Source organism: Rousettus aegyptiacus, unplaced genomic scaffold, assembly GCF_014176215.1.
Source record: "Rousettus aegyptiacus isolate mRouAeg1 unplaced genomic scaffold, mRouAeg1.p scaffold_m13_p_1, whole genome shotgun sequence".
In the NCBI taxonomy this organism is placed as follows: Eukaryota; Metazoa; Chordata; class Mammalia; order Chiroptera; family Pteropodidae; genus Rousettus; species Rousettus aegyptiacus.
This window is the reverse complement of record NW_023416284.1, coordinates 91,614,771-91,638,540: the sequence shown is the minus strand read 5'-3', so window position 1 is coordinate 91,638,540 and position 23,770 is coordinate 91,614,771. Positions and strand designations below refer to the sequence as shown.

Here is a 23,770-nt window from a genome sequence, read left to right as displayed (position 1 = left end):
TGATAGTCTATCACATGTATAAGCCACAAAAAAGAGTTGGAATTGGATTTTCAATGAACTGATTGTATCTGGTCTCCCCCGAAGAGACTGAGGGCTTCTCAGGAGAGGGGATCAGGTCTTTATCTTTTCTTTCCACCATAACTACCTAACCATGGATATTTCCCTTGGCAATGACAGGAGGCCTTCCCTGTGGGCAAGGGAAGGACAAAGGCTTGGGGCTGGTAGGGCCAGCGTACCCTGTCCAGTCGGCTCTCATCCATCGACTTAGAGTATTCCTTGAGCTTGTACTCTTCTCGCTCGATGTGGGCACTCTCGATGTCAGCCGATAGGTGAGGCATATTGGAAACCCAGGCCACTGTCCGCTCAGAGGCTGGCATTGTGGGGTTCAGTGTGGATGGCGTCTGAGAATGCTGGGACAGGGTAAGGTGGGGGCAAATAGAGGAAAGGTGGAAGAACGCAGGGTGCATTTAGAGCAAGAGCACTTAATGAGATAGAGTCCCAATCCTATTCCCTTGCTCTAGCTCTGATCACCTTGTAAATGCTATGTGTTATTTATCATGTTTCCCTTCTGAATGTGAGTTCCTTGAGGGCAGGGATTTCTCTCTCCTGTTATTCATAGTGCCAAAGCAGCACATGGCACATAGCAGGCACTCTACACACATTTAATGAAGTGAGAAAATTTTAACTTCAGACCACAAATCTACCCCCAACCTCCCCAACACATTTCCTTCTTCCCTTCTTCCCACCCTTACCTACCTGCTTGGTGATAGAGGGCTTGAGCCCCGCACCCCCTCCGCCACCGCTGCCCCCGCTGCCTCCAATGCTGCCCTCCTTGCTGAGACTCTGTTGTCGTGGACGGGCAGGGCCATAACTCGGCTCTGGTGACTGCAATAGATTCCCGCTGGATGGCCGGGGTTTCTGGGCAGCACTGACTGTCAACTGCTGAGACTTGCCCCTCTGCAATGGAGGCGGCTGGCCCCCACCACCCCCACCACTCCCCCCTCCACCACTTCCACCTCCAGGCCCTGAGGGGGCAGGCCTCTGGGGACCAATGGTGATCTGGGGAGGGGACAGCATATGCTGTAGGTTGTCCTGGAGTGAGAGCTGCCGACGGGTGAAGTCACTACCAGAGGGTCCAAACTCATCACTGTAGCTGTGGCTATGAAGGATGGAAGCAGCGGGGGGCTTAGGGACCCCTGAGGAGAGGTCCTCGCTCTTGCTATAGCCATGGAATGGGGCAAAGGTGTCCCCTGGGGGTTCTCCACCTCGATGATGGTGATGGTGGTGATGGTGGTGATGGGAGGAGGGTGGGCCATGGCCAGCACCCGCTCCGTGACCCCCTGGGGGGCCTGGCCCATCAGCAGCCATGTGGAAGAGAGGGTTCTGGAAGGAGAGGGGGATGCGCAGTTGCTGGGCAGGGACACCGTCCGTGGTGACACCCATCTGGCTGAGGCGCATGCCAGCTGCCGTGATGGACGAGCCACTCCCCTGGGAGAGGCGTCCAGCCGGTGCAGGCCGCAACCCCAAGGCCGCTGTCAAGGAGGCCTGGCTAGAGTGCAGCAGGTCCCCGACGGCTGCCAAGTTGGATACACTGCTGCTGTTGAGGCGGCCACCAGGCCCATCACCTTGCAGATCCAGCATGGAGACACTCTTATTGACACTAAGCATCTTCTGCTCCGGCTCCGTGATGTCTGAGCTGCTTGTGCAATATGCTGGTGAGGAACGGGCCAGGGGTGGACGGCTTACATAGAACAGGTCTTTACCCCCACCAGGGGGTGGTGGGGGTGGCTTTTCCTTGGTTGGGGAGGGGAGCCGAGCCATGTCCATAGAGCTGTCGGAAGGGAAGGGGGCATACAAGCAGGAGGTAAGGCCAAGGCTACTGGCAATCAAGCCTGCTATGGTCAGGCACAGGCCTTGAGGGACCCGTAGGGAAGGGCTGAGAGCTGGCGGTGGCAGCTCTGGTCAGGGCAGGCCGGGAGGATGGGAAGGGATATGTGGGAAAAGGAAAGGACAAAACCTCTTCAGGAAGGGAGTGAGGCCAGGAGGAAGGGGGATGGGGGCAGCAAGAGGAGGGATGAGGGGCAAGTCTGGGCAGATATGGAGGAGATGAGGGTGCACGGAGGAGGAGAAGAGGAAGGTGAAGGCCACTGGAGTGGGAGAAGGGGAGCAGACAGGAGAGGAGAGGAGGGCGGGGGAGGGGAGAACCCCTCACCTGTGAAGGCCTCGCGCCATGAAGGACTGAAGGTCGATGGAGCTGGAGAGAGATGGAAAGAGGGGCAAGCACAGACAGAGAGAAGGAGAGAGGTGGGCAGAAGGCGTGGACAAATGGGAGGAAAGGCGAGAATGGTAGAATGGGTATGGCATCATGGAGGAAGAGACACAGAGGAACAAGCAGGGCGGTCATCAAAACAATGAGCAGCAGCTGAGGCACAGCGCCACCCATTAGAACAGCTGTGGTAGCTTGGGAGGCCCGGCTAGGGTCCAGGTGTTACTCCTCTAAGTGCTGGGTCTGGTGAGGTCTGCAGGGTTCCGGTGGCAGCTGGGGCAGTGCTTATATTCTAACTAGTATAAGAATCTTTGAATGTGTGGACACTACATGGCTGACTTAACACGTACTGGTTGAACCTCAGCTCTGGGACAGGCATGGGCAGGCAGGGAAACAAGGCTAATCAGAGCAGGCAGTGAGACCCCCTTGGCTTACAGCAAGCTGGAGAAGCCTCTGCACTTTTCTGAGGCTCCACATTTTCTTGCTATACCTAGCTTTAAAGGGCTCTCAGCCTAACCACTGTCTCCTTACCATTTCCTGTGACAACCTACTTTTCCTTTTTCAACCCCTACAAAGGTACATGTGGAGCCCAGTGAAGATGATCAGAAACAGAAGAGTAAGGGGTCCTATGGCACAGGTAGGGGGGCTCCCAACGTGCTTACCTATTGAGGTCCCGCATCATGTAGCCCTGCATCTCGGCCGATGGGCCCCGCAGCACCATGGGCTGAGGCCGGGGCCGCTCACTTTGGCGGCTTGGCTGCCTTTGGATGTTGGGGTTCCTCAGAGCTGTGCTGATGTCATTGAGGAGCCGGGGTAGTGGGCCCAGCTTCAGGAGGGCTTCCTGGAAGGGTGAGGCTGTTACCTGGGGGCTAAGTGCCCAGCTCTACAAGGGCCTCAGAGGGTGCAGATGGAGGGTGTCTGAGCTGGGGGAGTGGTGATGATGCGTCTGAGAACAGGGAGGGAGAAAATTCTGTGCAGAGGGTGGTCTCTCAGGCCACAGAAGCCTCTGGAAACATCTGGGAACAGGGCAAAAGGGCATTTGCTAACCTTGCTGAGCTGGGGCAGCACCTCCCAGAGCAGGGCATGCAGTGTGGAGAGCTCTCGGCCCAAGTCGATGTAACCCTCAAAGCTACTGCTGTTGGTCAGTGTGTCTAGGTTGGAGATCTCATACAGGAACTGCTGCATGGAACCCCACTCCAGCTCCAGAAACTCATTCATGAATCCTAGAAAGTCCTCCTTTGAGGTAAACCTGGCCAAGGCATCCAGAAGAGAGAGGTCACACACACACACACACACACAGCCTCACACCCGCCCGTCTCAGGGTCTCTGGGGACTCAGGAAACCCTTGCTGCCCACTCCCAGCCCCCTACCCCTGAGCCTTTCCTCACTTGGAAAAGTTGGCTAGGTTCTGGATGACCTTGGCGATGAGGGTGAGGGTTCGTGAGGTCTGCTCATCTGGGTACTCCTGCATGAGCCCAAAGAGACTGGGCGACATAATGGCAGGGCAGAGGAAGCGCAGAAAGAGCGAGGCGCTGATCAGCCTGTCAGCAATGTCCTCCCGACCCCGCTCTGCGCAGCGCAGTCGCCAAGATGCAAACACCTCCTTCAGCTCCCTCGGGAACACGCTGGGGGGAAGGGTTAGGGAGACAGAGAGAGAGAGAAAGAAAGAGAGAGACCGGGACTGAGCCCCAGAGACCCTCAGCTTCCAGGGAACATGCTGAGGGGGGTGGTAGGAGGTGAGGGTGTGGAAACAGGTGAGAGAGACAGGCAGGGAGGGACTGCAAGAGGAAGACGGGAGGCTGCTGGAAGAAGAGGGCTATGGCAGAGGGAACAGACAGATTAGGGGGAGAGAACTGGAGGGGAAGAGAAGGGGAGGGGAGAGAGACACACGGGAGAGATGGAGGAACATGTGAGAGAGACAAGGAGAGAAGAAAAACAGACACCGGGGAGAGACAGAGATGGGAAGAGATGGAGGGTCACTTGAGGTACAGGGAGCTCGGACCCCCCAACTCTTCTGGATTCCGGGGAAATGGGGATGGAGGTGCCCCAGGCATGATCCCAAATCCCTGGAATGGCTCAGAGCTCACTCTCCTCATCTTTCATTCCATTTTACTGTCCCACTGACACCTTAAACTCTGACTCCTGTAAAGAGGAGCTCACCATCGTCCCCATACCTCCAGCTGACTTTCCTGGTTCTGTCAGTGAAGCCCCAGGTCTCGCAACACCTGCCTCAAGGCCTCCTGAGTCATCCTTGACTCCCCAGACATGCCCCCTCCTATCCAATCAGTTGACAATTGTTGCCGATCCTTTCCTCAGAGGATCCTTACAGCAACCCTTCTCTTTTCCTGCCACCATCCCGATTGAGGATTTGATTTCTATGCTTGACCTGTTAACAGTAGCCCCAACTAGCCTGGACCTTATTCTTCCTAGTCCAGTCACCTACAAGCCCCACTCTACCTAAGGATCAATCTTCTCAGTCATGACACTTCTTAGACCAGCACCATTAATGAATGGCATACCGTATCCTACCAATGCACTCAAACTCCTTAACCGGCAGGCGAGACCTTCCAGATCCTAATTCTAATCCCCATGTCCAGACATCTCGCCCACAACTATTACGAGTTATGTGCTCCATTAAACCTGTCCTAATTGCTGTCCCTGAAAGCTCCTGGGCCTTTTCATTTTCATGCATGTGCCTTCTCCTGAAATGTCTTCTTTTCCCACCATATCCAAACATCAAAGCCCTGACCAGGAGGCACCTCCTCCATGAAGCCTTCTCTGACCTTATGTTACATGGGAGGACCATTACCTGTCACTTAACACATCCTACAACTGTTCTGTGGCTTTTCTATGTCTGATTTGATCCTACTCATTCTGGTGGAGGCCCTCTGAGGGCAGGGGCCAGGCTTCGTTCCTCTCTGCCTACTTTTTCAGCACCTAGTACAATGCTTTGCCCATAGGCTGGTCCTTAGTCCTCTTTGAGGATGGACAGATGGATGAACAGATGAACACATGACTCCCCCCACCCCAACCCCCCACCCCAGAGTTCCCAGTCTCACCAATGGGAGTTGACCACCTTGCACAGGGCCAACTCACAGCACATTCGCAGGTTGGCCTGGTGCTCTGCCAGACTCGATGCTGTGCACTTGATGGGGTCCACCTCACAGTTCTCCTCGGACTCATACAGAGCACGGATGAATTCCCCTAGGGGGAAAAACACAAAGAGGAGTGGTCTCACTCTCCAAGGGCAGGGACAGGTGCTGCTGGGTTAGGATATCTCAAAATTAAGTGGCTGGAGGCTGGCGTCCAGAAACTATGGGCTTGGAAACATCGAGCCTGAGGAAGGGTGGACTTGGGGTCTGGAGTAGCCAGGTTGAGGGCTGGGGTGAACATCTGACAGGTTTGGGAATAAGAGAGCTGAGTGTGGGCCATACCAATGGCATCCTTGAGGTATTTCTGACCAATCAGTCTCATGTACTCTTCTATGGCTTTAGTGGCGAGCGTGTTCTCGCGGAATATGAGGTGCTCCCGTTCCATGAACCGGTCCACCTCAGACATGGCCATGTCTGAAAGGAAGTCCTGGGGCCCAGGAAAATCCAGGGGTCAGCCTCGGTATAACCCAAACTCATGAACTGCCCTATCGTCACCGGCCACGCCCCCAAGCAAGTGCCCACTCCTAGGTCACCTTTTCCTGTAGGCACAGTACTCACCTTGGCCTTGCCTGTACTCTGCAGGATGTGAACCAGTGCACTAGCAACCTCTTCCTTGCCCTTGACATTCAGGGCAGGCTCCAATACTGCACAGAGCATCCGGTAATGGTTGGTGACATACTCTGCAAACTCCTTATACAGCTCCATGGGTAGGATGCTCATCGTCTGGTAACGTGCTTTCAGCCGCACAGCTGGGCAACCTCCTTTGCCCTTGCCCCCTGAACCACCTCCCGAGCCCCCTCCCCCTCCTGAGCCCCCAATGCCCCCAGAACCCCCGCTGCCTGTTGGCAGGGTTACGGGGTACCACTGCTCTGTGAAGTGGCGCCCAGCGAGGGTGGCAACGGGCACAGTCACCAGTCCGACATAGCCCGCCTTGTCCTTCTTGCGCTTTTTGTCTGAATCACGATACAGATGCAGCCGCAGGGCACGGACAGCCGGCAGGTTGTTAAACTCAAAATGCTCGCCCCAGAAGACAGTGTCCCCTGAGGCCGAGCGGGGCTTGGAGGTGGTGCGTGCATACAGCATGTCATCGAGGCATAGCTCACAGTAGTACCGCTTCTTCGGGGGCAGCTCCCGGGCCTCTATGATCCACAGCTTCAACACATTGTCTACGCGGCGGCTGTTATCCTGGCATGGTGGGGTGGGTATGAAAGATAAAGGGGAAGGGACAGAGAGACAGAGAAACCAAAAGACGAGATACAATGAGATAAAGAGACAAAGTCTATGAGACGGCAATTGTAAAGTTGAGAAGTTGACACCCATGCAGAACCTGTGAACCTGACCTTATTTGGAAATAAGGTCTTTGCAGATATAATCATGTTAAGAAGTGGTCATATAGGATTAGAGTGGGCCCTAGATCCCATGACTGGTATCTGCGTAAAGAGGGAGATTTGAAGACCAGAGGCATGCAAAGAGACGATGGCCATGTGAAGATGGCAGCGGAAACTGGACAGATGCAACTCAAGTCAAGGAATGCCAAAGACCACCAGCAACCACCAGAAGCGATGAAGGGGCAAAGAACGGTTCTTCCTAGAGCTTCAGAGGGGGCAAGGCCCTGCCAATACCTTGATTTTGGATTTTTAGTCTCCTGAACTGAGAGAATAAAGTTATGTTGTTTTAAGTGGCCCAGTTTGTGGTAGGTGGTTACAGCAGCCCTAAGAAACTAACACGGAAGGGTAGTTCATACATCAGACAATGGTATCAGCATTGGGAAAGATTCTAAAAGCTGGAATAATAAACCAGAAATATTAAGGTGGAATTCGAAGGGGAGAACTGGAGAGTCTTTCGAAGACAGTAAGAAGTTAATTTTTAAAAAAATAAAAGAATTGCATAAGTACAGGGTGTAAATGAGTGAGACTATATGATTAGCGTGAAAGGGAATCGGGGGGGCTACAACTGACCACTAGCTGTGGAGAGGTTGAGGTGATGTTGCACCATGAAAGCAGCATGGTTTGGACAGCATGGGTTAGATCGCATCCAGTATCTTGAGTCTAGTTCTTTAAGGACACTGAGAAACAAGGGCTCCCCCAGAAGAAGGAGGGCCACCAGGACTGTGAGCTCACGGGAAAATGGGATACAGAGAATAGCTGATGGAACTGGGAGCATTTCTCCTGAGAAATAAAAGTCTTGGGAAAAACAGACTCAGAATTTCTGAGCCAAAGGGACCTTAGAGATCATGTAGTTCAACCCCATTCACACCAGTTTTTGAGAGGAGAAACCAAGATCTAGAGATCTGGTTAACTGACAGTTGTACGTGTCTTACTTACACAAACACTGTAAGCCAGAGCAGAGTGATTACTTGTGAGGGTATCAGTGGGGCATTCTACCTGCAGGGAGGATGAACCAGAGAACTTCCAGAGCCCCATTAGCAATATGAGTCTATGATTTCTATGGTAGGGAAACAGATCATGAGGTAGAAAAGGAAAAGAAATGGGGGACTCAGAGAAAAATGGGGGTCACCTCCTACTCATCCCTGTTCCCCCCACCTTGGTCCCCTCCTATCCCCAAGCCTCGGCTCCTTTAGCTTGCCTTCCCCCACAGTCTCCCAGCTTCCCCATGGCCTTGCCCACACTCCTGATACCTTGTTGGGTTTTACTGCCCGCTGTAAATTCTCGATCCATTTGTCCCTTTCAGCCGCAGAACGACAGGCAAAACATTTTGTTCCTGATGAAGTTGTTACCTAGAGAGAGGTATGGAGTTGAGATGGAATGCAAAGGAGAAGTGACTCCTAAAGACTGGAGACTTCACCACCATCTCTTCCTCCCTGGCCTATCCTCCTTTCTCCCAGCTCCCAAAGTTTCAGTTTCCTTGACATCCCCACCTGTGCCACTTCCCTGAGGCCCCTGTCCTGTGGCCCTCCCCAGCACACAAGACCCAGTACCTCAAAACAGAACTCCTGGCCCAGGATGGAGCTGTGCACTGGCTTGATAATAGAGTCTTCATCCAAGTTGAGCTCCAAGGCCTCAGCCGCACTGCTAGGACTCAGCAAGGACTCATGAGAGTGCGACTCCTTAAAGCTCTGCATCAGCCGGGCCCTGGTGGGCAGGAGGTTCAGGACAGAGGATCAGGGTCCCCACTCATCTTACACACTAGGGCTTGTATCATCAGTCTGGATCTAGGATGGATACTTGGGGAAAGGGCCTTCTGAACCCCCTTCCCACACAGACACAGACACAGACACAGATGGAAAGAAACCAGCCTATCCCTGGGGAATGACATGAGGGATATGAAAGAAACCAGAACCCTTTAAGAAACCCCTTCCCCCTCAGTTCACACCTAAGAGGTTGTGAGGATTGGGGACACCCGGTTATCTCAACCCAGAATGGATCGTGACACAGAAAAGAAAAAGAGAACAGGCAGGTTTGGGACACTTCTAGATGGGACTTTTATGTGACCCCAAAACTCAGAGCCCAATATAAGGAAGAAAAAGTAAAACTAAAGAGCCAGAAGTGGAAAGATGTTTGTCTGGGGCTGCCACACAGCTAATGCTTATAAAATATTTAATAATTAAAAAAAGTTCTGTTTTTAAAATTAATTTATTTTTTATGGTGACATTGGTTAATGAAATCCAGTTAGTTTCAGCTATACATTTTAACAATAGACATATATAACAATTCAAAAAAATGAATGAATGAGATAAGTTTTAGCATAACCAGGGTTTAGGGCAACTTGTTATACCAGCCCAAGGAAACTAAGGGTGTGTGGGAAAATCACAAGAAATAGGAGAAAGCTATGGGCAGAAAGGTGGTAATGAAGAGACTGAAAATGGGAACTTGGGAAGAAGAGCTAGGGCAAGAAGGAGAAAAGGGGAGGCAATGGTGTGTGCAGAAAAACTGGATGGCAGAAGATAAGGAAGGATAATGGGAAAGGGTCGTGAAAATAAAGATGGGGGACAAGGGAAGAAAATAGGGAGATCACTGTGCGAGAACAGAAGATAAAGGGGGCTGAGGGAACTGGAGGATGAGGGCACAGAACACTAAGGAACAGGATAGTGAGCAGCATGGAGATGGCTAGGGGATGAAGAGTAGAGAGAGCAGTAGGAAAGCGGGAGGGGGAGCTCGGGTGTGGGAGCCTCCATGAAGCTATTTATAGCAGCCCCGTCATCATCTCGGGCTCCATTGCCGTCAGCGCGACGCTCCCCCGGCCCCCCGCCCCCGCGGCCAGGAATACCATGCCCTCACCCCCCCGCCAGCCCCAAATCTAGCTCTGGTGACATGGGAGGGGGGCAGGGGAAGGTGTGACTCACCTATCCCAACCTCCCTACCTGCCCAATCCCGGGGGTGGCCAGACATGAGGAAAGGAAGGACGAGGTTCTCCCTGATGAGTATTTGGGTGAGGGGGAAACCCAGAGAGGGACCCCAAGAAGCAGATAATAGAAGTAGACATTAGATGTCCCTCAACCCCAATCTCAAAGACAGTGCCCTCTGTATTTCTCTGAGGATTTCTTCCTCACGCTTCAGTCCCTGGATTAACCCTATAGCGTCCCCTCCCCAGCCTGTCAGCTTCCCCCTTCTGTCATGTTCTCCTCCATCCCTTCCCTCATCCATTAGTATCTGCCAGCCCCAGCCCCGCTCCAACCTTGTGGGTTCCCTCACACCCTTTTACCTAGATCACACTACTCTTCTACCAACTACCGTTCCCTTCCCTGATTCCTTAATGGCTCCTCTACTCCTTCTCTGTCCCTCTCCACAGCTACTTCAATTCTGGGCTGGAGCCCATACTTCTATTGGCCAGAAAAGTCCCTCTTTGGCTTCACCTTCATCTCCTTTCCTGTCTCTCTGCTTATCCTCTCCCTATCCCTTACCCCATAGCATCTCGCAGCTCATCTGAGGCCTTTGACCACTGTACTCAGATAACTCCCATTCCTCCAACCTCACTGTAGAGCCCCCTATATTCCCTACATCACATCCAGCTCATCCCTCCCACTCCAGCCCTGTACCGGTCATGGTCAGCACTTCGGAAGCGAGGCAGGATCTGGCGAAAGCTGCTGGTCCGGTCAAGTTTGGGTTGTGACTTCGTGCGTTTGATCGAGCTTTTTAGCCTCCGGCTCAGGAAGCCTTGCTGGTGGGCAGGAAATGGGGATAGGTATGGGTTGGGGCAGGGTCAGTTCTACCTACTCACCCCTCAGCTGGTAGAGACCCTGGCTGAAGGTGGGAGCGGGGAAAAGGCAAGTCTCTAGAGGCGAGGAAAGGAGGATAAAAGCCCTGCTATCAGTTTGTCTTCCTTTGCTCCCACGGGTGCCAGCGCATACACAAACACACACATACACACACACCAGCTTGGAGAAGGTGGGAGGGCTGGTCTGAGAAGCAGGGGGGCAGAGCCGAGAAGGGGGAAACCAAAGAGGTGGGGAGAGTCAGTCAGAGTCAGTCTCATCCAGCCTCTCCCTCTCTCTCTCCCTCTCTCTCTCTCTCTCTCTCTCTCTGTCCCCCCTCCCTTTCCTGTTACTGACCCCTTTCTCAAAATCCTGGGGCTCCAGCTGGGACTAGAGGGGAGGGGACCCAGCTGAGCCCTATCTGGCAGGCACCTTCACTCACCGAGGGCCGGAAGGGTGCAGCGGGGGCGGCCTCCATGCTGTATTGCTTCCCCCCTGGGACGCTCTTCCTCCTCGAACGACCCAAGTGGTATTCTAGAGGGAAGGAAAGGGCCAGAAGGGAAGTTTTGAAGGGGGTCCTTGTTGGCCCAGGTTTCCACCCCTGGCCCCAGCACATTGGCCCACCTCCCTCTGCCCCTCACTCCAGCCTCACCTACCCCCTGGAAAGCAGCAGGAAGAGCAGCGGCGGCTGAGAGGTTGGCTGCGGGAAGGAGGGGGCAAGGAACCTGAGCCGGAGCCCCCCGAGGGGGACGGAGTGGGAGGCCTTAGGCCCATGATGGGCTGGTAGTCAGCAGAGGGGCATGACTGAGAAAGTCAGTAAAATCCCAGTAATAAAGGACACATATCTACAGAAGATAGGTCCTTGGTACCAACCCCCCCAGGAAGAGATAGCTGGGGTGGGGGGGAGAGTTGGGTTAAGGTCATTGCCCATAGGCAAGCTTTCCTCTTCCTTCAGCTGGGCACATCTTCCACCTGCTCTCCGCCCTCCTGGAACCCCCGTCTGTCTGGAGGCCCAAGGCTGCCTCCCATGACCCCCTCCCTGGACTGGAAGGAGAAGTCTTGTTAGAGACCTGTGAGGGGAAAATGACTGGGGACAGAAAATTCAAGGAAGAGGTAGGTAAGGAGAAGGGGAAAAGGGGCCGGTTACATGTGCATTGCAGTGGCAGGGACTCAGAAGGCTAGGAGAAAAGAATTCAAGGAAATGGGGAAATAGGCAGTGGGGGTTGGGGGACTCCCAAGTGAGAGTAGGGAGAGGAGGAGGAGAGGTGAATGCAGATGACGCTCGCTAGGACTGCCAAGAGTCTAGAGGGGTGGCAGCTCTGAAGAGGGAAGCTGAAGCTCTGCTGCCAGGGAATCTGAGGGGCCCAGGGGCTAGAGGAGAATGAAAGTGGGGGCATGCCAAGCTCCGGCTCCAGCTCCAGAATGGCTGCCCAGGCCTGGGCTCCCCCCTCAGCCCCACAGTCACCACTGCAGCCAATGGGGGGGCAGGTGCTGCATCAGGGGCGGGGCTACCATCTCCAAGGCAACAAGAAGCCACAGGCTGGAGGGGGTTGGACCGGAAGAGCTGCTTGTTAACCCTCTAGGTTCTAGAAAAAGGGAAGGCTACAGCAACATTTTCACTGTCTGATTACAGAATTGCAAACTGCCCTAGAGTCAGTTCCAAGGTTCCCCTTGCCTCTAAAACCAAAGTGTTAGGAGGCCTGCACACAAAAATGTGGATCCCATGACACAGGAGCCCTTGTCAGTCCCTCAGAAATATATGTGTAGAGCACAGAAACATACACTAAGCTGTGGAGGTACGTGTATATGAAAATCACGATGCAAAACTCTTATTTGGATCTAGGTGCTTAGGAGGCAGACAGACGACTGTGAGCATAGGGGTGTCATGGATCCACAGTCTGAGACTCTGAAGCCCACATACCCCACAGATACATGCTTAGACATATAGAGTACTACAACAGGGGAGGACATACTTGGACTCCATTCACGTGAGAGCTGCTGGTGCAGACAGTCCTTCGGGCAATCATATAGGCAGCACATTACAGAAATGGACATTTAACCCTAAGATACACACGTAGCCCTCACACAGGGGAAGCCTGTTTAACCTCTAAAATACATGCTTGAGTTCACCATGATCCCAACCACATCAAGGTAACCCTTCATCCTTCATTCACATGAAAAGTACAACCACATCCACCCTGTCTCAGGACAACCCCTTGTTCTCCCCCATATAGTCCCTGACTCCAACACAGGTGTCAGTGATTGCTACCAGGACAAAGAAAAAACAAGGAACAAATGTGTTAATTACCCTTCTGTTACAAACTCAACAATGCATCTAAGGGCTCTGGATATATCTTTCCTGGTCTCTGCATTTCTCAGGTATGGCTGTCTCACTCTCATTCCAGAGAACCTACCTCAGCCATTATTTTTAGAGGTAAGCTCCTTTAATAAAGGCATAAAGTCTAACTTCAAATTCACTAAAATTTTGCCTTGGAACTAAAGAATTAACAGAAGAAGAATGAATTTGCTAACTGGTCCATTTGGTTCTTAGAAGTAACGTAACCTTACACACATTATCAGGAACTAAGATCCATGAACTCATACATAAGTCACAGGTACATGGAGGCCAAACACACATGTGCTTACAAAGATTCACTGCTGCAAGCATAAGAATAGCAAAAGGGGGCAGAGTGACAGAAACCCAGGACATCCTGTTATTAGTGCTGCATGCAGTGACATGTGCAGAAAACACAGCACAAACCCATGTACACACAACAAACCTGATCCATATATATTGTGATCGTGGGTCTCTATGTCCCATCCCTGCATGATGTATACACGCATGCACACACATAACAGCCACCTACACAGACCCGTAACACAGGCATTATGCACACACCCACACATGTACACACCCTCTGTACACACACAATTGCTCTTACACGCACACACAGCAAGGGCTTGAACTCCCGCCTCTTCGACCTCTCTAATCTTGCTGTCACCCACAGAATCTCCCCTTGCCCTGCAGTCCCCTAAATCCTGAACCTTCCCTTTGGTCTTTCTTCATTATCACACCCAGCTGGCAGCTCTCAAGGAGAGCAAGGGAGGGAGAATGCAGAGTTGAAGAGAAGCAGAGAAATGAGGGACAAATCTCTATACTGGGGAGAGGAACCTCTAATGACAGTCCCCCCTGCCATGACAAGCCTCACTGTGAGACAGCCTCTTTGCCTGAGTGGCCTCCCCTGATTCTACAGAGTCTCCGTGAACTAAACCAAGTGAGCCCATGCTGTCTTCCATCTTCCCACTTTCTTCTCTCAGAGATCACTTTACCAAAAGGCCTGATTCCACTTCCCCTGCCCCCACCTCAGTTCTGAGGCCCCTTCTCCCACCATCTCCACCCAGTTCCCCATCCTAAACTCTCTTATCCTCACTTCTCTCTTCTAAATCTACCTCAACTATCTCCCACATTCCCAATCTCCAGCTACTCTTTCTCTCTGGCTCTCTCTTCTCCTCTCTTCCTTTCTCTCCACTTTTCCTCTTTACCCCACTTTCCCTTTTCAGCTTTTCTGTCTCCACTTCTTGACAGAGTAGGGGTTAACACCTGCCTAGCCCAAAAGTGTTTCATGTACAGTAGGATTCCAACAAACACACTCACACACATTTTCTCCCTCCCCCCAATTGCATACCACCCACAACCAGACACACCCTGGACACCCATGGTGGGACTGACACAGATACCCATATCAATGATGAAACACACATGCAAAGACGCACACCTGCCACCAGGGACACAGAAAATCCTGCTCATGCAGCTACACATCCCCACACACAGGAGACTGCTGGAAGTGAGCCTCAGACAGGGACATGCATGCTCAGGGTCAGAGGTGATATTACCAGTCGGTATGGTCATGGACTGCCCCACAAGCCAGTGGCCGACTCAGCAGCCCCCTAAGTAGACACCGTGCACAGGCAGGATACGACAGGGCAGGCTTGCACTTGATGGCTGCACATGTGTGCAAGAGGAATCAGACCCCGTGTGCACATGGCACCGACACACAGGGGACATGAGCATGAACGGGAACACACACGCGGACACACAGGTTGCCGCCTCCACGTTGGGGCTCCAAGACCACCCCACGCCGGCCACCCCCGCGCGCTTGAGACCCTAGCCCGCACAAGGCCGGTCCCCGACCCCCACCCCCGACCTCCGCCGTTCCCTCTCCAGTTACCATAACTCCCCCCACTCGGAAGATGCAGCGAGAACATGCGGATGGAGCAGCTGCCGCCGCCGCCGCCGCCGCGGCTTCCCCACCCCCTCCCCGCGCCCACGCACACGCGCCCCCCAGCCCCCACGCGCCCCCCCACGCGCGCTCCTCGTCCGCGCGGCCCCGCCTTACCTCGCACCGCCCCCCGGGTGAGTCGGGGGTGTCCCCGGTGGGGGAGGGGCCCCGCCCCTGCGCGGGGGAGGGGCGGGGTACGGCGGAAGAGGGGGCGGCGCGGCCGGGCTCGCGCCGCCCGGCGCGGTGGGGGCGGCGGCGGCGGCGGCGGGACCCGGGACGGCCGGGACGGCCGCGCGGTGACGGCCGCGGGAACGGCTTCCTCCGCCGCCGCTCCCGCCGCTGCCGCCGTTGCCCGGGCCCCGCCGCCGTTGCTAGGCGACCGCTGCTGCCGTGGCCGCCTCTGTCACGAGCCCCGTCGCCCGGAGACAGAGCAAGAGAGACGGGGGAGGGGGGCGAGGGGACCCCCCAAACCAACCGGGCCTCCCATCATCCCCTCTGGAGCAAGACCCCCCCGCCCCAGCACACACACCAAAACCGTGGAGGAAATGTGAGGGGCGGCGACTCCACCCAGCAGAGGAGGAGCCCTGGATTCCAATGCCCCTCAAAGGTCCGGCGACCTCTCCTGGGCTTGAGCACCTACAGCCCCAGCACACACCTTCGCGGACCCAGTCCCCCAAGATCCCAATGTCCCCAGCACATCCTCCATGCCCTTTACACATTCCATGTTGCCCTGAAAACCCCAAACGTTTACCAGCTATCAACTCACTAAATCCTCCCCCCAAACGTATATATACATGTATGTGTCTATATACATATATATGTGTGAGTGTGTGTGTGTGTATACACCCCTGGACCCTCTCTCAACCCCTGTTGAACCCCCAACTCAACAACCTCCATATACTATCCCCATTCCAAACACACATGGGTGTCTCCACCCAAAACACACAGGGGACCCACACCAGAGACCCAAGACCCTGAGGACTCAAGGTATTGAGACAGATGGGGAATATGTGGGCAGAGACACCAAACACCAGACATACCAAAACCATGGTCCATGAGAATATTACCATTCTGGCCTGGACACACAGGTATGCACGTGTGCACACAAACCCACAAACCTTTCCCAGACATGAACATGCCTCTGTGAGATACACACACGCACGCATATGACAGACATCATACACATTCTCTGTACACACTCCACCACCACCACCACCACCACCACCACCACCACCACCACCACCACCTGGCTGTGCTACCCACACACCCCTATGGTCAGAGGTTTTTATGACAATGACACATCCTTAGCCACCCACCTACCCAGGGTCCCAGAGGGCAGTGAGGTCTGGGCCTATGAGAAGAGGTCTGAAGGGAGCCAAGAGATAGAGACAGGCCACTCGCTCTCTCTAAGGAAGAAAAACTGGAAGCCTGGATCCCTAAGGGGAGGGGTAGCAGGTGGAAGAAAGGGGTCACCAGGGGTTGGGGGGATGGAGGACCTGGATCCCTGGTCCTGAAATGGGAATGCAGTGGTATGGGGCAGTGATGAGGGGGTTTCCGGGGGCTGAGAGAGTCTCTCTACACCTTGGCTGCGAATCTCTGTTCTCTGCCTTCATCTCCCCTCACTGTTCCCATGGAAACCTTTTAAGCGAACTTCTCAGGAAGACAAAAATCTTTTTTTAAATGACTAAAGAGGGAGGTGGAGGGGGGCAGAAACTGGGAGGGAGGGGAAGAGACAGATGGAGAGAGGGAGAGAGTTGGAGAGACAGACTGAGCAGATAGCTCTACAGACAGACAGAAAGATGAGATGGGGGTCTGATGGAGTTCCATTGTGAGCAGAGGGGAGAGACAGGAATCAAGAGGGGTAGAGAAAATAAGAGAAATTTGGAAGAGAAAGAGGGTAATAGAATTGCAGAAAATAGAAGCAGTTGATGAGAAGAGGAAAAGGGGGACAAGAAAAGAGGGAAAGGCCCACAGGCCAGAAGGTCTGGAAGAAGCAGGAGCGTGGGGGTGGGGCAGAGGTCTGGGGGTAGGACAGGAACTAGGAACTAGGTCATTCTCTCCAAGATCCCAGACCAAGAGCTGGGAAGAGCAAGGGCAGGAACACTCGGACGGGTAACTAAAGATCTAAGGAGACTATTTTTACTAGCACCAGGAAAAGTCAAACTTCGCTGCTGGAAAGGAAAAAAGGAGCGAAACGGCGCAAGGACTGTTACCCACAGCCCCGGTGCCGCTCCAGATCCCAGAGGAGGGCGCCTTCTCCTCCCAGGTTCCCACTAGTTAAGACACGAGACTTTGTCTCCGCCTCCTCCCAGCGCCGGACAGCTCCCTCAGACCTCCGACTTCCCTCGCCCCAACAGCCCCATCCACCTTCAGCCCTCTCCCCGCGACTGTCCGGCACCAGAGCCTGCTCGGCCGCCGTACCATGCTCGCCGTGGGGCCGCCCCTCCACCGGCACGGAGACTGTGCGTCTCAGCAGTTTGTTGCGGCTGGACTCGCTCCTCCGGTCCCGGATCAGAAGGGGATGTATCTAGGGGATGCGGGGGGCGTGTCAGAGCTCACCGGCCCAGGCTGTCCCTCCTCTTTCCCTCCCCAATCAAGCAGGTCGAACCGCCCCTTCCACCGGGCCTGCCCACCTTCTGCCCCTGCCCCTCGACACTCTCTCAGTGTCTCTGGGTGAATCGATTTCTCGTCCTCTTCTCTCTTCAAGTCTCTCTCCCTAATTCCCTCCCGCCCCACCCTCCTCTCTTCTCCCTCCATTTCTTTTGAAACACTCTCCATGGGGTTCTCCCAAACCCTACTCAGCTCTTCCTGCAACCCCTCAGGAGTTTGCTACGCCCTGAATCCACATTCCCCTTGACCTTCAGTTCTTCCATTCTCCCTGCTTTCCTCTCAACCTCCCACCTCACTCGCCCCCTTCCCACCCCCCGTGCCTGTCACGGGGGTAGCAGAAACTGCATTTATAATCAGGATCCACAGCTTGTCTCCCTCCCACGCCCGGCTTGCGGCCAGACTGAGACCCAACCTCCCCACCCTCCCAGAGGGCTGGTCACCTTCCCCCACCTCTCATCTCCTTCCATCACCCCCGCCCCTCAACCTCTCTCACTTCCGTTCTTCCCTTTAGCCATTACCTCTCCCCGAGCCTCATCCCCAATTCCCCCTTCCTAATCTCCTCCTCTCCAGTCCTCCAATCTCCTCCACCCCCACAGGAACCACCTCCACCCCATAAGTCTCCATTCCCAGTTCCACAACCGATCCAGATCCAGTTCCAGTCCCCGTGGCCCTATATACTGCTCATTTTCCCAATTCTATCCCACTCTCCCACTGTCTGCACCCTTCCCACTTCACTTCTGTTGCCCCTTAGCTTGCTGGCCACCAGTTTCCTCTACCTGTCCCCATCTCTGTTATTCTTTCATTATCTTGTCCATTGTCCTCCTTCATCCTCACAACAGTCCTCACTCTTATTGGTTCCAGTTTCCCCAAACCCTTGGTCAAGACTAGTGACTACTAGTGAGTCACTCAAATGTCCCGCAATGCCTAAAACTTTGAGTACCCAAACCACCTCTTCCTTTAAAGTCACCATGTCCTCCCCTAGATACCTCAACTTTACTCCGTGGCCAGCCATCTCTCCATATTCTCACTTGTCCCCCAGGTCCCTCAACACTCCGGTTAACCCCAACTCCAATTCTTGACCTGCCTCACCACAACTTGCCAACATCTTTTGGGACACATCTCTCACCACCTCTCTGGTTTCTTAGGGTACCCTATCCAACGCTGCACCACCCCCCACCCCCACCACGCTCCCCCAACCTCTCTCACTTCTCTTCTTCCCTTTAGCCATTACCTCTCCCTGAGCCTCATCCCCAACTCCCCCTTCCCGTCTCCTTCCCAACCTCCCCCTCTCTAGCCCTCCACCATCTCTAAAGCTGGTCCCCCAAATCAACCCCTAAATCACATCTCTGGACATCCACTCTTCATATTCACATCCCTTGTTTCTTCTGATGGACCCTCCACTGCTGACCCGGCTCCTAAATCTGAACCCACACTCCCCTAGCTCTCTAATCACCCTGCATGATTACCACCTCCCATAAGAACCCTCTGTTCATTTCATGTCTTTCATTCTGGCTAGCCCCTGCCCCTAGCTCATTCTTCTTACTCCTTTAGACAACTTCCCATACTCTTAGTTCCTTTATTCCCAGGTGTCTCTTCCTTAATATTCCTTCCTGATGTCCCTGGTGAAAGCCCTCTGCATCTCTCTAAACCCTGAACTCAGGTACCTTCCCAGTCTTTAAGGCTCTCCCCACCAATATCCACTGATCTGTCATCTCCCCCAGGATCCTCCAGCTCCCTCCTTGTTTTCCAAAGCCCCTACTCTTTCCTGCCTTTTCTCTGGGTTTCTTAATTCTCCCTCCCTACACTCTGCCCCATGATGGGGAAAGGACTGGGTGTGGTGAGTGATGGGTCTTGCTCAGTGGGGGAAGAGAAGGTTCCCGAGGATTGCTTTTGAGGTTATCCTTCCAAAGCAGTTCCCAATTTCTTCACCCTTAAGTTCCTCTTCCCCACTAACCTATCCCACAATATGGGCAGATGAAAACTGGAGGCACCCCCAAATCTTCAGAACCCCATATCCTGCCCAACACTGCACATGACCTTCAAAGACCCCCTGGCCAAGGTGAGAGAATGTTTGCCCCTTTTCACATCCCAACTCAAATCTCAGTAGTCACCTTCCTCCCACTGCTTGTAAACATTGCTTCTTTGTCTTCTCTGTGTTATTCCTTTATAAAGGAGGATTCTCCTCATCTTTCTCTCCATATTATCCCCATGCTACCCAGTGGTCTTTTTCCAACCTTTCCACCTTGCTCACCTCATCCTCATCCAGCATGAGAAGCTGGTTCCCCGAGATGATGCAGAACCGAGGGTTCCAACCAGGACGATCATATGGGGAATGAACGTATTGGGTTCGGTGCATAGGGGGTCCCCGTACATCTGGGGGACAGAGACACACAGAAATGGTAAGGGAGGCTCTATGCATTTGGGAGGCAGAGGCCTAAAATGGTAGGAAGAGAGTCCACAAAGTGGGAGAAGGGGACCCCAACTGCCTTGAGGAAATCACAGAAATGGGTGAGGCCCCTGGTAATTTTAAAAGAAAAGAAGATAAGCCTCTATATCTTGGTAAAAAGAAGGGAGGGGAATCACATCATAGGGAGCTCTGTCGACTTTGGGGAAGAAATGTGGAGGTGTGGCTCAGGGAAGGGAATTATATATTGAAAGAGAGGGTATAAGTTTGGAAGCAGAGAAAGGGGAAGGAACTCTCCATCCACTTCAAAAAAAATAAAAAGGTGAGGGCAGCAAAACTAGCAGAAGGAAAACACACAGAGATGTTGGTGGCAGGTGTCTGGGAAGAGAGAGGGCATCCAAAAAACTGCAGAAGACAAGAACTTGGAAAGTGGCACAACCCATCTCCAAGAGAGTAAGAGAAAAGCTACACATCTGTGGGAAAGAAGAATGGTGTAGGGGATATAGCAATATTTGAGTCATGAAATCCTGAGAGCTAAACATCTAGTAAAGAGAGGAAGTGAGGGAGCTTACCTGTTCAGAGCCAGAGACATGAGCAGACCTCCCCACCTGCTTCTCCTCTATCCTATGCTCCCTTCTCAACTATTCCAACCCTGCTCATCCTTTAGGGAAAGTTCTGGTTATTCTGGTGGTGGTGGTGGTGGTGGGGATGGGTCTTGTCAGCATCTGGCTGTGGAGGGGCCAGGGAGTGAGGAGGTAGGAAATATGCCCGTGTTTGAATGGAGACTGAATTGATCTCTTCCCATACTCCATGCTCAGAGATCAAAGATTCAGTACTGCTCCACCCACCCACCCACTTAGTCTCCATGGACAGGATGGATGCCAACTCAACAGGTTAGAAAACTTCCCAAGGCACAGTGAGGAGCTTGGGGAATACAGACAGGAAGGAAGAATGGAAGATCAAGGCCAGCGACAGAAGGGTGTCTCTCAAGACTAGAGCTGGGGATGGGGACAAAACTTCTAAAAAAGACCAGTAGACCAAGAGTGGCCCGTGCTCAGAGATGCTCCCAGGGTCACCCTTCCCCAGCTTTGCTATTGTTCCTCCCATGCCCCCATCCCTGCAAACTGCCTCTCCTTTAAACCCCAATGCCACATGCAATCACAGGGACACAGGGGATAAGCCCTATGGAAGTAAGAGAGAAATCAAATTGGTAACATTAAAGTGATAGAAAATAGGCTTAAGGTATCAAAGTGTGAGAGAATTTAGAGGAAGAAACATCAAATTTTGTCACTTTACAGGATAATTAATCAGGGATATATTGAAGGAAAGGAACTGGTCTTTGAACGTCATCTCAACTGAATGCCGAGTAGGAGAATTTTGAAAAATCTAGCTCCTTTCTGTCCACAAACATGTCCTTCAAATTTATCCAACCTGCAGATCAGAGTCAGAGATGACTCCCCAGAATATAGGTATTTAGAAACCCCCAAACCTTGAAATTCTCACTCTCACAATACCATCTCAAACTCTAACCGATACTATCTAGATACAGAGATCACTAGGCTTTGAAACTGCAGACACTGCAGGCAACATGCCCATTGCACTCAGACTCTGAGGACCCCCAGAGGAGAAATCTGTTGATACACATAATCATTATGGGAGAGACTGGTTTAGGCTGCAGCCATAGGGAGGGAGGTTAGATTTCAGGGGGCACCTTCTTCCTGGGAGCAGGGAAGGACACAGGAAACTTAGCTTAGACCAACTCTGGAAGCACATGCACACACTCTCACATAATATCTGGACTTAAGTGAGGATGATTCTGGGAGGCAGATGCAAGAGAAGAGGAAAACAGCTGAGAAAGGGGAAAGATTTACTAGGATGAGAAATCTAACAGAGCTCAGATGAGGATCTTTAATAGGCCTTGTTCCAACCATCAAAACCTGTGTCTGCACCCCAAATCTCTAACACCCCAGTAAGTAGAGGAGACAAGAAAAGAGGAATGGGTGATAAGAGCTGGGGTATTGGGGAAGTTGGATAGGCACAGACTTGTGTTGACAAGGGAACAGAGGATGGGCTGGGGGACGAATTACAGGAATGGATTTAGAAGAGGAGGCGGAAATTATGGTAAACCTCTAGGGACCGGGAATATACCAGAAGAACTCAACTGTACATGGGGCAGAGGAAATGCGGTGGACCAAATAGGAGTATTAGGACAAGGGGGTCAATAAAGAGGGGGTCAAAGAGGTGGTAGAGATATAAAGGAGCTACCAGATAGAAGAGCGGGAAAGAGAATGGATATCAGAGAAGGGACTGATAATAGAAGGACAGAAGGGGGACTCATATAAGGAACGGACACCATATGGGAGGAAAGATATAGGTGATGGACACCAGAGGAGGGAGGGGGAATGGAAATAAGGATTGGAGGTGGGGGAGGGGTAAAAGTGGTGAAGTGACAGAGAGGGTAAGACCCCAGAGGTTATATTAATCACTGGTCAAGGGCCTTAATGAGAGTCAGAGTCTGGGGCAGTCTAACCTGCCCCCCTACTCCCAACACTCAATCTTACTTGTACTGCCCCCCCCTCCACAAACACACACATATTTGGCCCTCCCCCTGCCCTGGTCTCTCCTCCCCCAACCCATTCCCTCTCCTCTCTTCCCTCCATCTGGACCCTCCATCCCCCACCACACTGCCTCCCTCTCTCTCCATCTGGCCCCTTCTTCTATCCCTCCATCCTCCTCTCTTTTTCTACCCATTCTCTGAGCCCCCCTCCCACTATATTTCTACCCCCCCCCCCACCTTCTTGGCTTCTTTTTTCACCCCTGTTTTCATTTCCCCCTCCTAGCCCTTACTCTTGTCTTCTTGATATTTCCCTCATCTCTGAGCTCCCACATCCAAAATATTTCTGCATCTCTTCCCCCAACCCAATCCTATATTCCCACCCTTTCTGGCGATCTATTTCTCCTTCATCATTTTCACCTCAGCCCCCTTTAAGGCCTATTTCCTGGTCCCTCCGGTCCCTCTCTACCCCTATTCTCTGGCCTCCAATCCCTCCTTCCCCATTGCTCCCATCTCTGTCTTCCCAGCCCTCCTCTCTCCCTCCATTTCAGCTGCTCCCCTCCCTGGCCCCAGCTCTGCCCCCTCCTCCGCCCTGCCCCTGCCCCTCCCCCCTCTACCCCCAACTGGCCCTCCCCCTTCCCTCACCACCGTACCTCTGAAGGGGGCATAGGACATCGCGGGGATGCTCCCCCGATGGATAGAGGCGCGAGACCTGCTCATCAGGCCTGGGGGGGGAGGGGGCGGGGGGACGGGGGAGAAAGAGAAGATAAAGAGGGGGAGAGAGAGGGGGAGAAGGAGGAGGAGGTGGAGGAGGAGGAGGAGAGAGGAGGAGAGAGGAGCGGAGAGGAGCAGAGAGGAGGAGAGAGGAGGAGGAGGAGGAGAATAGGAGCCAACGGCAGCAGCGGCAGCCGGGAGGGGGGGGGCGGGGGAATGAGCGAGAGAGGAGAGAGCAGGAGGAGGAGGAGGAGAGAGAGACTCTGCAGCCCCCACCCCTACTCAGTAAGAACCAGAGAGATAGAGACCCCTAACTCAAAAACAGCAGAGAGGGATTGGGCAGTTCTAAATATGCAGACCCCAGGCCCACAGAGAGATACCTTGCCGCCCCCGGGGCTGGGCGGGGGATGGGGATGGAGTCGGGGGATGGGGTGGAGTGGGGTGTTAATTTGAGGCACAAATCCAAAATTTAGAGGAAAATAGACCTCAACCTCAGTTAAAAAAAAAAAAAAAAAAGACCCCAGACCCCCCTGAGAGAGGGTTCAAAGGTTAAAATCTAAGCATCCAGTTTGAAAAAATGTTCTCCATAGCCTCGGAAATCTTAGACTCTAGCCTCAGATAGTGGTTTTAGAGACCAA

The 23,770-nt window shown here is 53.2% G+C and overlaps 1 protein-coding gene across 22 annotated transcripts in view; it reads right to left on the bottom strand.

Moving 5' to 3' along the window:
- Positions 1-23,327, bottom strand: part of SYNGAP1 (synaptic Ras GTPase activating protein 1) — a 31,771-nt gene extending 8,444 nt beyond the window's left edge. For 15 of the 22 annotated variants that reach the window (XR_004956253.1, XR_004956255.1, XR_004956260.1 and 12 more), the window contains exons 1-16: positions 23,072-23,157; positions 19,712-19,833; positions 17,272-17,377; positions 11,013-11,104; positions 10,415-10,536; positions 8,357-8,510; positions 8,057-8,155; positions 5,977-6,603; positions 5,701-5,845; positions 5,326-5,470; positions 3,655-3,891; positions 3,314-3,515; positions 2,929-3,107; positions 2,213-2,254; positions 757-1,831; positions 237-410 (exon numbers count right to left, since the gene is read on the bottom strand). Coding sequence is in view for 16 of the 22 variants with exons in the window: in XM_036238836.1 (XP_036094729.1) it covers positions 237-410; positions 757-1,831; positions 2,213-2,254; positions 2,929-3,107; positions 3,314-3,515; positions 3,655-3,891; positions 5,326-5,470; positions 5,701-5,845; positions 5,977-6,603; positions 8,057-8,155; positions 8,357-8,510; positions 10,415-10,536; positions 11,013-11,104; positions 17,272-17,377; positions 19,712-19,833; positions 23,072-23,138 (3,588 nt within the window). In the remaining 6 variants the exon portion in view is untranslated. Of the gene's footprint in view, positions 1-236; positions 411-756; positions 1,832-2,212; positions 2,255-2,928; positions 3,108-3,313; positions 3,516-3,654; positions 3,892-5,325; positions 5,471-5,700; positions 5,846-5,976; positions 6,604-8,056; positions 8,156-8,356; positions 8,511-10,414; positions 10,537-11,012; positions 11,105-11,222; positions 14,686-14,967; positions 15,027-17,271; positions 17,378-19,711; positions 19,834-23,071 lie in introns of those variants that run through there. The other 7 variants (XM_036238838.1, XM_036238841.1, XM_036238834.1 and 4 more) reach the window with 6 other exon arrangements.
- Positions 23,328-23,770: the final 443 nt, after the last annotated feature.